Raw genomic sequence first — 15,112 nt, 5'->3', positions numbered from 1 at the left:
CATTTGTCTGGAAACATTATTAGGAGGCTAAGGATGTACAAAGTATAGGCGCTATTCATGAAAGCATCTATTAGTCCAAGTAAAATACGTCTCTCTTCGTTGTTGTTTTAGTGTTATATGTAACTCTCTATTTTCAGGGTACTCCTCTAGAAGAGGCCAAGAAAATTTTGTTGATGTGCCTCAGCCTCATGAAGAAAGATTGGACATTTAACATACTTGTATTCGGAAGCAGTAAGTCGTATCACTAAGATATTAATATGTATTGGTCACGCACAAGGGCTGGGGAGGAGGGGAGGGGGTAGGAAATAGATGAAAGGGAATAAAACACGCTTGTTGACTGAATGAGAGACCGGATGGGAAAATGTTTGGCTTGAAGTCCCGGCTTCCTGACTGAGGGCCAAATTATTTGCCGTCCAGCCCGACCGAACTCAGACAATAAGTAGTTTGTCATTCACCATTTGCTGGGCTTGATTTGGTCAGAGGATATGAAGTACGATGTAGTATTTTACACTGTATTATACAAGTCCTCGCAACAAAAGTATTAACTGTCTCATTTACTATACTGATATCTTCATAGTTCCTTACGGTTAACAGAAATCTTAGAAAATAATTACGGTACCAGACAAGACCCAAAAAAGTCTCGACAAGAGATCTTGAGACTTTCACTTTCGTGGCTGAATTGTTTTTACGGTTTACAAGTTTTATGGCTAACGGTTAAAATTTTCCAATTTTAACGCCTAACCCTAAACCATAACGGCTAAATTTTTGGCCAGTTCTACGACTGAGATCGTCCTTTAACATTCTGCAGCTTATTGTTTTTTTTTTCAAGTAACATTCTTGTCACTTCACAGCTGGGCATTTAAGGGTGAAATACGCAGAGGCAAGTTCACACCGGGTCGGAGTTCGTCCGGGTCACACAAAATAACAGAGAATTATGATTCGAGATGACATTAGTTTTTTTACATGGTAAATATTTGCCACTTCCAAACAAAGGTTTTTTTTATAGTCTTTTTGTTGTTGTATTACACGAGATGTTGTCAGAAGAAAAGCAGAGGGAGCATTGACTTAGGATTCTGATTTCATTGTTACATCGTAATGTCGCAACCTTGGTAACTCCTTAAGTGGGAGGATTGCGTCACAGGGGCAGTTACAGGTTCTAATTTGCATTATCAATTCGCCGGCTTTTAATCAGTGTGAGCCGACTTAATACACGCGATTCAGAAAGCCACAAAGACTCGTTGGAAACACTTGTCGCCTTTAGAGACGTAAAATATGACGAGGAAACTAACAAGAAGTAAACTGACACGCATCGAACGAAACGACGAGTTAAAATCGCATGATTTGAACCTTGACAAGAACCTTAATGAGAATGGCGTCGTGAAAGAAATCATCGCGGGTTCGCGGAACCGGCACTCGCGAGTGTTACGTGACTATCAAATGCCGACAGCTTACCGGGAGAAGTTTCTTGTAACCGGATACCGGCTACGAAACCTGTCCGCCTCGGAGAGTGCAAAGAGTATGTTCTACACCAACAATGAATCTGTGAATTTCTGGAGTCACGTTCTGTCCATTGTGCTTATGGTTGCTCGCTACTGTTCAGTGGTGTGGAACCACAATCCCTCCACAGATCATTTTTATTTTCCGCTCACGTCCTTCACTCTAGGCTGCTGCACGCTTTACACCATGAGCTGCCTCGCTCACATGTTCAGTTCCATGACCGAAAGGGAATTCCACATCGGTTACTACCTCGATTACGCCGCCATAAGCGTGTACACGTTCACTGCGGGCCAAGCGTTTTACTTTTACTGCCATCCTCTGGGATCAGGACTCCTGCTTTACGACTGGCGTGAACTGTTCTTATTCGTCTCCGCTGTGATCTCATTCGGAGCCAACTACTCCTGCTGCAGGTCTCGCCATCGCTGGCTGCACGCGAAGTTCATTATCCGCACGGGTTCCCACATGGTGTCTTGGGCCTACAACTGTTCGCCTTTTATTATCCGCCAACTTATCTTCTGCTCTTCTGATCCCGTTTGCAATCGCGACTCTCTTCCTCTCTTTACAGGCTGCTTCCTGTCGTTCGCGATCGCCGCAGTGGTGAACACGACCCGGATACCCGAGCGATTTGCGCCCGGTGTGTTCGATTTTATCGGACACAGTCACAATTTCCTTCATGTGTTCACAACAGTGGGCGATCACTTTGCCTATTCTGTGTTCTTTTCGGATCTCGAGGCAAGGAAAGAAGTCCTAGCTACAGAAGATATTCCAAGTTTCTTCGAGACCGTCGGATTGACTCTGTTAGTTTTAGCTGGAAATCTTTTCATCGTGTTTTGGTTTGCAAGATCTCTACGCTTGACCTCCGCAAGTAGCGGTGAACACTCGAAAACCTCATGAACTGAAATACGCAATATTTACTTTGTTAACTAACAAATTACCACTTTTGTAATTGCTTTTTAATGGAAGTGTGTTATCGCCGCTGGGAAAAGGTATACCGCATGTAGTATATTTTTTTTTTTCAATTTAAAACCGACATTTTGTCTCGTCTTTTCGGGTGGAAAGCTTTTGTAAAATGTCAAGGGACGGATTAGTTCCCTCTATTTAAATTCATGACTGTTATCATGGTACAATGCTATAAAATATGCGCCAATACTGTACTTTGTACTTTACTTGTGTCGGTCTTCAATTCACACTTCTTCTACTGAGAATAAAAAAGGACTAATCTTTATTTCTAAATTATGTTCAAGAAGATCAAATAAGTATTACAGTGCTTTGTAATTCCTTTTCGTCACATCATCACGCAAACATGAGAAGCGTTGCGTGACAACTTTAAGATCATCGCGAAACACAGATAGTGAACTTCACGCTCGCAAAGTTTGTCAGCAGAGGAAACCAACAGGAAAATTTACAGAATTAATTTGTTATTGCTCGGGTGATTATTTAGCAGTCACTGAGCTATTTTTTGTTGACCTCCCTATGTAAAGGAATAACACAGTTCTTGTTTCTTTCCCCCATTTTGATTCGACTTACACCTCCAAATATCTTTTCTGAAACTTTCAAAGTCTGCAAGCTTAATATGCGTGGGAAAACGTTTACAGAATCAGACCTTCCACAATTTCAAGGAGAGAAAATTTATATTCCTTCGTATTTCGTGGATTAAATTTTGCAACGAGTTCTACTTGTAACTGTTTAGCCTGAACCTCCCGTGTGTTTTCGGCAACTTCTGGTGGGTTTCCTTGCGTTTGGCGCGTGTTTGCCGAGATTTGAAGAAAACTCGTTCTCGGTTAAGTATTTTCAGACCTAAAAATAAAGGCTTTTAAAAACTGAAAGTTTATACGCCAAATGCTCCACAGAGAATGTACCGATGTGATAATATTGTCTTTCAGTTTCGTCTTATCGCTGGTGTCAACCATTTCCTTACCAAAGTTCACCAAATTAGGCCTCGATCGATCACAAAAACTTGAATTCAAATTCGCTCAAAGTTTTTGTGCTGTACTGTCCCTTATAACTCGAGTAAGTCCAAAAAAAACATATTTCTTACCAAAAGCTGTGTACTTGATGTAATATCAGCAGCACTACAGTATTTAAAATTACAATTTTGAAATGACTGTGTTTTTTTTCATTTTTGTAAATTACAAATAGCGTCTGGTATGCTTTTAGAAAAGCTTCCCAATCAAATAGGTTTTTTCCTCTTTATTTACGCGACTATCAAACAACGCAAACAATACAAAGCAAGGGTCCCTTGCGGTGACAACTTGATACAATAAAAGCAAACATGAATAATAATTGATTCACTTGTAAACCTTTAAATTTATGCAACAAAGACGACTGAGATAGTTTACATCTTTCAGAAATGTCCATTGTCGGGCTAACAAGTATTTTATTTTTCCGCTGTGAGATATGTTCAGAATAAGACGTCCGGTAAAATTCTGATTTCAAGCCACGCGCCGATAACACAAGGCAACATGAGCTCGTGTGATTGACTGAGAAGCGATACGAGAAGGAGATTGAGCGTTTTTAACCAACCCTTGATTTAAATTCCACCGGCGAGAATTTTGAATTCCCGACACCTATTTGTGGCTTCACGCTGCTTTTGAACAACCTTCCGTGCATACTGCTGGTTTTTTCCTGTAAATAGAAGCAGGTTTTATTTATTCATGACAAGCGTCTTGGATGGGGAGCGACCGGATCAACTCACTACTGTTTGGTTCTTCCCTACAACCGGTGATTTGGCAGGTTTAAAAGACACGACGCGGAATAATTCATTTGCATTTTAAAAATCGTGCCGGATCAGCAGATTGCGGAGAAAAAATTAAGAAATCGGCCTGCGGCAGAAAAGCATTTCCTTTTAGCGGAATCGTCAGGTTATTCACGGAGGGCCACGAATGAATTAATTTTTGCCTGACCGAGGGCACGTCATCGGCAAACGGACCGTTGAAAACAAACAGCGATTTTTATTCCTTTCCTAGCCGGAAGTTAAGACGACCAGAAACATCGACAATGCATTCAACAATTCACAAAAGGCTTCAAAATCCTTCTGGAACAAGTGAAAAAACGGCGGCTTTGTCCCAAGACTACAAACTCCAAAAGGATTTTTACGGACGCGAGGTTGCTTCTCCATCAAGCGAAAACAAAGAAGAAATTATCTGTTCAGATGCTCAAGATCATTTCAAAATGGCTGACAAGGCGACGTATGGATTGAAACACTGCCAAGTTCCCGAAGTATTTAGAGTGCCGTTCATCGTTTCCGGGTATCGAAGTCCTGGGTTTTCGTTCTGGGAATGTATTAGAAGTTTGCTTCGATCTTCAAATGAAACCATTAATGTTTGGAGCCACCTGCTTGCTTTGGTACTCTTTGTTTCAGTGAACATGACGTCTTTACCTACTGATGATCCGTTCTTCCTGCCGCTGATCTCCTTCGCCGTGGGTATATCCGTACTGTATCTCACAAGTTCCTTCGCGCATCTTTTCAACTGCATGTCGGAGAAATTCCACAGGATATGTTTTTTCTTTGATTACGCGGCTATAGGATTTTACACATTCACCGCTGGACAAGCTCTGTTTTTCTACTCCCGTACCGCGGGCGCGTCAGCACGGGCGATTTACGATTCGCTGGCTGTTTTCCAGACCGTTTCCACGGTCTTCTCATTCCTTGCAACTCTTTTGTGTTGCGTGTCGAGTCATCCACGTTGGCGTAATTGTAAATCCGTGCTCAGGGTCGCTATCCTTGCAGTAAACTGGCTTGTTATCACCTCGCCGTATACCGTTCGCCTTCTTCTGTGCAAAAACGCTGACCCGGCTTATAACGGCGTGTCTATGGTGTATTTCAAGCGTCACGTGATCTTCTGTAGTCTAGGCGCCGTGTTGTACGCGGCCAGAGTTCCGGAGCGATTAATGAGTGGAGTTTTCGATAATTTTGGTCAAAGCCACAACCTGGCTCATATTCTGATCGCCATGGGCATTCAACAGGCCTTCAACACCGCACAGGTGGACCTTCAAGAAAGACGAACCGTTCTCCAGGAACGTTTTTCTTCACAGCCAACTATAGTGAACACAGTCGGTATGGCCGTGATTGTGCTGTTTGGACATGTTGCTATCGTTTTGTGGTTTGCAAGTAAACTCTGGTTTGCAAAACTCAAACCGAAAGACTGAGAACTGACTGGTAGGCTCGATTTCCGCCGCTTTCTCGAGTCCGGTCTACGTTCCTCCCCGAGAAGAGTTCGGGGAGGAGCGCGGGCTCCTTTCCCGAACAGCGGCTGGTAATCGAGCTTAACTGACTGGTGGCTACGGAGTTATTAAAAACACTCCATGTAAGACTGTTAAAAGAAGTGTAAGGCAATGTTTTCGGCTTGGCACTAAAACGTATAATTTGGGAACTTTTTTGGACTTCAGGAGCCTTTCCAAATAAGGGATATGTCAAAGGTTTTTTCTCACGAAGTTTTTCAGTGTACGTTCAATTTCAATTTAAAGAGAGAGAATGTGTGCACAAAGACCAAAGAAGCGTGCGGATTTCAAATTGATTGCTGGTTCGTGTGGGATAATTGGTGTCTGCGTATTCTACTTAATTATTTGACAATTTTTTTACTTCTTTTCTTGACCACATGAAGGATTTTTGCGAGAGTAGATACTGACGTGAATATTTTCCTGTTTTAGTATGTAATGGCTTTTAATGGTCGTGACTCGCGACGGCGACAATTTTTATTCTTATTGTTCTCTTGTCTTTTATCTTCAAGAGTTTTACACCTTCCGTGGGGAAGTACGTTCTCTCTTTTTCCCTTCGATTTTTTTCCCCTATTCACATTTGTCAAGGCATGTTAGTGTATCGCTTGGGTGGGTTTGTGGTCATTTGTGAAGGTACATGATTTTGTTCTCATTAATACATGCACGCCTATCGCTGTGTCTTGTTGTGCATGGAAACAGGCCGCTGAAAAATTTCAAAATCAAGCATTTGTCAACTGAAATCACAGAGACGTAATTCTAAAGAAGCGGCTTGTATTGCGTGGTTCCGGCATGTCTAGCGTGCATGGATAACTCCATAAATGCACAGCTAAAACATGACAGACAAAGGTTGTTTGTGGCGGAAGCATGTTAATTTTATGAACTGTCTTTGGGCTCTTGAGAATTAAGGTAAAAGAAAGCCCACTTGCTTCGTTTCATGCAGCTGAATAAATGAAAGATCTTTTATTTCAATTGCGGAGAAAGATGTTAAGACCTGAATGATCATCGTAGTTATGTACACAGCTTCCCTTACTTCCCTTTACTGAAAACAAAAAGCTATTCAATCCTGATTGTTAATGCATGTTTTGTGTTGACCATTTTTCATTTTTCCTTCCGAAAATTTTCGCGCTTATTTAGGATTCCGGATATTAACCTTTTACTAACCCAGCGCGAGAGCCGTACTACGGAATATTGGCCCAAGGTCGTGGCAGTACAGAGCGAGCGCAGTGCGGCTTGAGCAAGCTAGGTTAGTAAGTAGCTTATTATAGGACGCGCTTCTGGACACTTGCATTCAAAAGACCTCCGCCGTAACGTGGAAACGGTCCGTATCGCAAAATCCGGATCAAGAAAGAACCAATAAGGGCTGGGTTGTCCAAAGCCCGATTAAGCAAACCTAGGATAAGCGAGAATTTTGATTTTAGTTTTGTAACTCAGTTTTCCGTGAGGTTTTCTGTTTATATTGTTTATCCTTCAGTTTTGGATTTGAATAATCTCAAACTACACAAAACATAAGCAGTAACAACATTTTCATAGAAGAAAAATTAATACCTCGGTTAACTTTTGATCCTGGGTTCGCGTTAACCGGTTTTCGAACAACCCGGCGCGGGCCCGTTTCTCGAAAGCCCCGGAAACTTTTCTGGCCCGTAAAGCCATTTTTAGTTCATCTCTATCTAAAAACGGAGAAGTGTATACGCCTGAAACTTCTTGTATGAAGGCGGGAACCTCTGATCATATTAAGAATACGTGAATAAAACAGCTCTGTAGTCATAAGCTTCGAGATTTTGCTAGGGCTTTCCGGGTGCAAAAACGTTTCGGGACCTTCGAGAAACGGGCCCCTGAACTCGGATTTACCTCAAGACTGCCTTACCATATTTTAAAATGGACGGCGTTATTTTTACCTTATCGTACCTTTTTGTTACGCTTCGATGCAGTATTGGGTGAGTTTGGTCGTCCAGACCAAACGAACTTGATATAATAATAAAATGATAATAATATAGCGCCGAAGCGTACCAAAAGAGGTACGATTAGATACATACCGTAAACAAATTCGGTCAAAGTTCTGGAGATCTTTTTCTAGTTACGGTGATCTGTCGGGCGTTCCAGTTACGTGGCGCGCGCGTTGAGTTCAGTTTTGGCGGGAAAGTTTTGACGCCTTTTAGACCCCGTGAAGAAAGGCTCAATGTTTAATTTCGAGGTTAATATTCTGTTTTTAAAACCTCTTCTTCAATTTGACTCACGGAAAAATGACTTCACTTAAATTGACCGTGATATCGAAGCCATATCAGATCAGTGAATTGATATCGCAGGATATCAGGACTGTAGATACGGCTTGTGATTGGCTAATTAGGGAGTTTAAACAAATCACTACGGCTGCCGTGACTGAAAAGGTCTGGGGAGAGTACGTCTCGCTGGTCTGCCAAATTTTAAGTTTAACAAAGCGAAATACAAAGATGAAAGAAACATCGACTAAGGAGTTCACAATCTCTTTTATTTAGTTTCTCACAGCCAAATGGCTTCGCTCAAAGGACGATGGCTTTTATTCGCCTTCCTAGGACGAACAGATGATTTCTGAGCGAAAGCGAATGCCATACAATTTGTACCATAACAATTTGATGGATGAAATATATAATTTCAGAGACAAATATCTCAAAGAATATCGAGTAAAGAACACAAATATATCAATACTCAAACAAGCAAAATAGTATCGTATAGTTATCCAGATATAAAACATCTTCACTATACTCTCAAAGCAAACTTAACCGTAGAAAAACAACCTCGCGCTCAACACGAATATTTCACTTGACTCGCTTCGCCATTCCAACACGTTTGCCAAAACTTATCGTAAATCCAGGATACGGATTTACAAGCTTATGATAGGCAAACATGGCACAATCTTTGACTTAAATTGACTTTAAAGGACGTAGTACCCAATGGAATTCTTAAAATGCCGAGATGTCCGTTGAAAAGGGTCAGAGAAGCGAAATAAACCCGACGTAGTAGCCACTACTGCAAAACATCCCGACTCGCGTAGTCAGATTTCACGCTGCGGTTGGATGCAACCGACGTACATGCGCAGTGTCTCGTTTTGGGGGAAATTTACTTCCGACAGCCGTATCAGTGCCATCCGTAGCGATTTGCTTAAAGTCCCTATTGCGAATTTAGGTACGGTAATAACGAATGTTGTTCTCTCATTGTAGAGCATTCCGAGCTGTTTCCATGCAGCAAGCGAAAAGACGAAGCTACGCACAGTGATGCTGTAGAATTTGTCAAGGTAAACATGCTGTAAATTGCTCTATGTGTTGTCATGTGAAAGCTTTTTTACTGGTCTCAGCTGACTGAACTTGTTTAGATTAATAGCCTTTAATAATGTTGCTCTCTACTTTTTTAATTCAGTCTTTAACAGCCACAAGAGGAAGTACGGAGTTATGGCGCGTCCTTCAGAAACTCTATCTAGTGCCCGCGCTGTCCACCGCTGACCACCCTCGCAACCTGTTTCTCATCTCAGATGGTCACGTGACGGAGGAGGACACTACACTTGATTTGATTCGCAGTCACTACCAGAGTGACAGACTCTTTACGTTTGGAGTGGGGTAGGAAGTGAACATTTGTGCTTAGCAAACTGCAAAGAGTGTTAATAGATAATAATACTTCGGCACCTTCCTCTGTAGTCACCGTCCTAAAAAGACGGTTTCTTGTGAATATTAGAGAAATTATTTGAGACATGCGGATACTGCTGAGAACGCGACGTAACCTTTCGAGGGCACGTTGACGTGACGGCAAGCGGTTCAGAAATCCTTGATTGTAAAACAGAAGATAGAAACTCATGACAAGTGCTCAAGAATTATTTGGCAAAAAAAGGCAGTACCTTCACCGAATGAGAGAATTCACTCCTACTTTTGACCTTAATTATGCAGTCACTTCCTTTCACAAGCCCTTAAATAAAGCAAATTCCCGTTGGTCCCATGCTGGTGTTCCCATTTCAAGCAACCTCCAATTCTTACAGGGTAGAGACATTTGAAAGTCGTTTGTTGAAAATGTTGATGACAAGTGTTCTCTTATTTCCATGTGTGGTTTGACTTGATTCCACAGTTCCACGGCCAACCGTTACCTTTTACGAGCCATGTCTAGAGTGGGAGCTGGTGCTTCAGAGTTTTTCGAGAGTAAGGCCAAATCAAAATGGGAAAGAAAGGTAAAGAACATTAGATTATTGCTCGGTGTAATTTTATGGTTTCTGTAGCAACTAGACTTGGAGTATTGGTACCCTCCCTGGATGGGATGCTAGTCCATAGCAAGGTACCACCCGAGCATTTTTCAAGCTAGCAAGTTGCCGTGAAAAATCTCCGATATCCATTTGTACTTTTGGGAGGAGAGTGGCACTGCAAGAGTAAAGGGGTTTGTCCAAGACCATATCACCGGGGCTCAAGCCCACAGTTAACCACACCAACCATTAGAGGATGGCGCTGACTTACGTCGCATTAATGTTTTTTCTAACGTAGTAAAATGACTTCATTTTAGGTGAAGTGGCAGTTGTCCAAAGCTGGGCAGCCAGGCCTTACGTCGGTAGCGGTTACCTGGCAGCAGCACGATTCCGGTTCCAGTCTCCCGGTTCAGGCTCCCCACCAACTGCTGTCCTTGTTCAACGGCTCGAGACAAGTCGTGTACGGATTCGCAGATAACTGTACACAGGTAACTACAGACTTGTTTACACAATTCCTACATTTTTAGTGTTGACTTATTTTCTTTTTAATTTATTTTATAGGCGACCTTGACAGCGAAGGTTAACGGGAAGACGGTGTCGACCATGGTATCTACCGCTGAACTGAATATCACCTCTGGCAAAGTAAGTGCTGTTAAGCAATTCCTAGCTTAGGAACATCTCGAGATAATGCTCGCACCCCTCCAGTGTAATAAACACTAATGAACAAATGCTGCCAAGATTTTAACGTCCAGCGAACATTGCGTAATGCAAAATAAGAGAAGTGCAGTCCCACGCGATCTCAAATGATATCTAGTAAGTTGTTTTCTCTGCTTTAGGGAAGCAAATGTAGAAAACATTGGATCATCAAAATTCACGATTTTTCGTGGACAATTTTGTTCTCGTAAGTCACTTATTTGATTTCTGTCCACATGCAATTTTGTAATTATGGCTCTTTGATAGATTCTTCATCAACTGACCGCACGAGCAATTATAAGAGACTGGGACGAAGGTAGCTTGCACGAGCAGAGAACTGGGCACGAGGTTTGTCAGTAGAGAATCTTCCAATTTGATAATTGCTTATTTCTGAACTGAAGACTTGTGAACAATAACTTATGGCCGGCTCTAACGCCCCTCTAACATTCAGTGTCTGTTAGAAGCTATCTCATTTTGGTTGTTGTTGTTGTTGTTGTTGTTGTTGCGTTTCTTTAAATGAGCTTCCAGGTTTGATTGTTTCTTTGGATTGTGTGTCCTTTGTGACTGGCCAGTTTATTTTGGTTTTCACGGCACTCAATTTAAAGGCGCTCTACACCTCTTCAAAACAATATCTTTTATTGACTCTTCGTGAGAATGAAATCATCGCAGCCTCTAAGTTTTACGCTGTGGAGTGAGGAGAAATAAGGTACTGGTAATTTTTGGGCTGAAAACTTGCGGTGTTCCTTCAGATAAATATAACTATACTTGTTGACTTGATTCCTCAGATCGTCAAGCGGGACAGAAAAGACTATATCATTTCTTTAAGCAAGGAATTCTCCGTGGTATCAAAATTCACGAGTTTTGTAGCGGTTGAGCACAGAGAAAAGGTAATATTTGCGAGTTAGATTACTTATCCGCGGAGAACAATTAACATTGGTTATCGCATCGAGGCGAGTAAAGAATTTTTTCCCTGAGAATGGAAGTGACTAGTGACTACAACTACCAGAATCCTTCATTTTTTTCTCTTGCTTATGCTAATTAGGGCAATTCAGTGTTATTTAAACCCCACTTGGGCTTCAAAATTTAAATAACAAAGAAAAACCCAAGAGAATTCTGGTAGTTGTAGTAAAATGACGATATCGTGCAAATCTGTTATTAACCCCTTTTATTTTTTTAAGAAACATGAGATTACATTATTATGACACACAGGACAAACTTAGCGTGATTAAGACATCTGTTGATTAAGACAGTCGTTAATCTTCGGTGATGTTCGAGAGTGTTCGGAAGTCGTAGTTTGGAAAACCTAACCTACAAAAGGGATGTCGAAAAGCAGTCTATTTAAAATCCATCCAAACCTTAGTGAGAAGCAAAACTTTCACTGTAATAGGAAAGAAGAAAAATCTTTTTCCTCAAAATCCCCTGTTCATCGTGAATTACTGTTTGTTTAAACATGCATCTTGTCTTACTCTTTTCTTTTTTTACTTGTTTGTTTTTTCCAGGACGAGAAATTCGACAAAGCACAGGGCCCTTCTATGTCCGATTTGGTTTTGGCAGAAGACGTTGACATCCTTCCCTACATTGCCTGGCAGCAATACCCCGGCGTCGACAAGAAGCAAGAACTAGTAAGAGTCGCTTCATTCTCAGTTGTGCAGTTTATGTAGTGGTTCGTTTAGATTCGTTAATGATAAAAGTCTGAAGATTATTTTAATGTTTCAATCTCTTTCGCGGTGATATACAGTCCTACACTTCGTCCCGTAGTCTTTGCTTGTTTCGTATTTTGTTTTATCGTAGATATTACCCCGAAAAGGGGCATTTTCGACCCGAGTTAGACCTTTTTTAGGCTAACCTAGAAACAATCTAGGTTCTTACAACCGGGTTTTTACTCGGGCTTTCCGTAGGAAACGCCCGAGGTATAAATTCGACTCCATTTTTTCTTTTTTTGCGTTCAGTCACAAAACGCAGTTCAACTACAGCGCATGCGTGAAGTGTACGCGCATGCGTAGAATGAACCCTAGAGAGCATGGTTTAAAGCAACTGTCGCCTTTGTGGAAAATTCCTCGCTTGATGAAAGCGAAAGAAATTCGATGGCTATTACGCTCAATGTACATACAACGCCACACACTGTTCGCGGTAGACCCACACTAAAACTTGTGGAGCGTTTTGGGAACGGGTCGGTCCGCGAACTTTACGAGAGATCAATTTACGAGCGATCCTTTACGAGTCAACCTTCTATCGAGAAACATCAAGCGAAACCAGCTATATCAAACGAGCTATCTCATTTTATGTTTACATATAAACACAACCGTGTATTTAGACGTGATCGAGAACCCAGTAAAATACCAGAAGCTACTCTGAAACGTCTCAGAAGAAAGGGTAGGAGACTGAAGGAATTTGTTTGTGAGCGTATTCGTCTAAGCATATCGAAGTCCTCTTGGCTACGTCGTTATGTGAAGGTTAAAAGAGTTACAAGAATGTTTGTAAGCTTCATACGAAGAGGGTAAGATTAAATAAAGTTGCACAACATGAGAAGAAGTATTTGTTGAATTGTTCTGTGAGGGTAGATCAAAGGGTAATTAAATTGAAGTATAGAGCAAGTCGGTATTTATCAATGTTTTCTTGTAATAGACCCATGTGTCTTTATAAGAGTAAGATACACGTATCAAACTATTGTAACTTTCAACTGAGATCAGATATAGAGAAAAACCCTGGTCCTACTCCGATGTACATTGACCCTAGCAAAACAATAACGGCACCATATAGCCAAGCTAATGAGTTGGTATTTGGACAAAGTTCAGGACCACGATGTGTTGCAATGAGTTTATGCTCTTTGATTTACAATAACAAACAAGTAATCAATTCTGCTAATGATCTGGTGTCAATAATGAATATTGGAAATCAGTTGTATTCAAGTTTGTCTCAGTTAAGCAGACATTCATTTTTAATGCAGACCGAATTACCCACACTTTTAAATGTGTTCGAGACTGACTATGAACTTCAATACAGTGAAACCTACAGTGGTACTATTCATCAAGAAGCTACAATAGAAGGATATCAGTGCTGTACCTCCTTAGATAGAGCCTTTCAATCACTTATATCCGAAAATTTCAACAATTTTGTCTTGACAATAGGCTGTACTTCAGTGGCTCTCTATTGTAATGGCAATATGGGCTTGAAAATATTTGTTTCTCATGCAGGAATATTTATGGTAGAAGCCATCCTCAAGGTACATGTGTGCTGCTTGAAGTATCATCACTGAATAGCTTAGTACATTATTTTCAGACTATACATAACAATGATATATTAGAGTTGAAAGGGGTTAAAATTGATAAAGTTCAAAATAATACCCTTTTTAAGAGTCATGCCTGTGAAACCAGAAAGTTCAATGTGAGTTGTGCTTGGCCTATCGGCTACCATTGAAGTTTTAAATGACAAGCAAGATTCACTGACATTAAAAATGAACGATGAACTTCTTAAAGAACTGATAAACAAAGATGTTCTTCATTTTGACGAGAATGCTCTAGCCGAGAAATTACTCTTCATTGACAACTTTGCGGTCGAATATGACGACAATTTCACAGTACTATCTGTCATCCTACAAAAGAACAAGATCGAATGAAGAGACAAATCACCGCCAACATGAACATTTCCCTTGTTGACAATGATAACATATACCAGTATAGGTGTACTTTTGTTTTAAGTGGGTTACATTCTGTAACTGCAAAAATGTTAATCAAAATATAAACAAGAACAGATCATCGAAGAAAATGAACAAAGAACATTGAACCTCATGTTATAACTTGTGAATTGTTTCTCCGTTAGACTTATTTGTCGTTGTTTCCGGTCAATACACAGGAAAACAACACAGCATTGATACCAAATATTGAGACATTTCCATCGTTTTGTTACAGTTTTGTTATACATAATTCCCAAAATTTATGCTCTGCCAAGAGCACTCACTCTAGCTATACAATGTTGCAGTGGTTTCAGGGATTTTTCTATTAAAAACAATAATTATGAACTATTGAACAGTACTGTTGCTTTAATCTACTGATTTCTGACAACTTGGGTCAACATTTAGCAACAAACTATGACTCAACACATGCTTCTGCTCAACACCAATAATAGATAAAAAAATTGCCTGCTCCTTGCAATTTAAGGCAAACACATTACCTACTCAGGGTTTGTAAAAGCCTTGAAAGTCCTTGAAAATGCTTGAATTAAAAAATAAAAAAATTCAAGGCCTTGAAAGTACTTCAATTTGAGGACTAGGGCTTGATTTTAGCAATGCTTTTCCTTAAGCAATTTTCAAGTTGAAAATTACAATACTTTCATGGAAAAGCTGAGAAATAATATTAAATAATTATAAAATTGCTTATGCAAACCATTCCAAAAGCGGTCCTTCAATTATCTAAAACTTGGCCTTCAAAGTAATTGAAAAGTCCTTGAATTTCAACCTTTGGCATTTGTAGGGACCTACTCCTATATGGTAATATATTATTTAGATTGTTT

The 15,112-nt window shown here is 40.6% G+C and overlaps 3 protein-coding genes across 3 annotated transcripts in view; all 3 read left to right on the top strand.

The window, feature by feature from the left end:
* The window catches only part of LOC145481525 (protein mono-ADP-ribosyltransferase PARP4-like), a 51,458-nt gene that overhangs the window by 20,533 nt on the left and 15,813 nt on the right, over window positions 1–15,112 (top strand). The window contains exons 24-32 of the mRNA XM_081460016.1: window positions 138–231; window positions 8,910–8,983; window positions 9,106–9,302; window positions 9,802–9,901; window positions 10,228–10,398; window positions 10,472–10,552; window positions 10,871–10,951; window positions 11,389–11,490; window positions 12,103–12,225. Of these exons, the coding sequence (XP_081316142.1) occupies window positions 138–231; window positions 8,910–8,983; window positions 9,106–9,302; window positions 9,802–9,901; window positions 10,228–10,398; window positions 10,472–10,552; window positions 10,871–10,951; window positions 11,389–11,490; window positions 12,103–12,225 (1,023 nt within the window). The remainder of the gene's footprint in view (window positions 1–137; window positions 232–8,909; window positions 8,984–9,105; window positions 9,303–9,801; window positions 9,902–10,227; window positions 10,399–10,471; window positions 10,553–10,870; window positions 10,952–11,388; window positions 11,491–12,102; window positions 12,226–15,112) is intronic.
* LOC145481531 (membrane progestin receptor delta-like) lies at window positions 253–3,274 on the top strand. Its single transcript, XM_081460023.1, has one exon. The coding sequence runs from the start codon at window positions 1,273–1,275 to the stop codon at window positions 2,389–2,391; it is 1,119 nt and encodes a 372-aa protein (XP_081316149.1). The 5' UTR covers window positions 253–1,272; the 3' UTR covers window positions 2,392–3,274.
* On the top strand, window positions 3,279–8,903 carry LOC145481530 (membrane progestin receptor gamma-B-like). Its single transcript, XM_081460022.1, has one exon. The coding sequence runs from the start codon at window positions 4,495–4,497 to the stop codon at window positions 5,644–5,646; it is 1,152 nt and encodes a 383-aa protein (XP_081316148.1). The 5' UTR covers window positions 3,279–4,494; the 3' UTR covers window positions 5,647–8,903.

The sequence above is a fragment of the Orbicella franksi genome, chromosome 3 (genome assembly GCF_964199315.1).
Source record: "Orbicella franksi chromosome 3, jaOrbFran1.1, whole genome shotgun sequence".
NCBI classification, from domain to species: domain Eukaryota; kingdom Metazoa; phylum Cnidaria; class Anthozoa; order Scleractinia; family Merulinidae; genus Orbicella; species Orbicella franksi.
The sequence above is the reverse complement of the archived record's forward strand: the minus strand, read 5'-3'. Positions and strand labels throughout refer to the sequence as shown.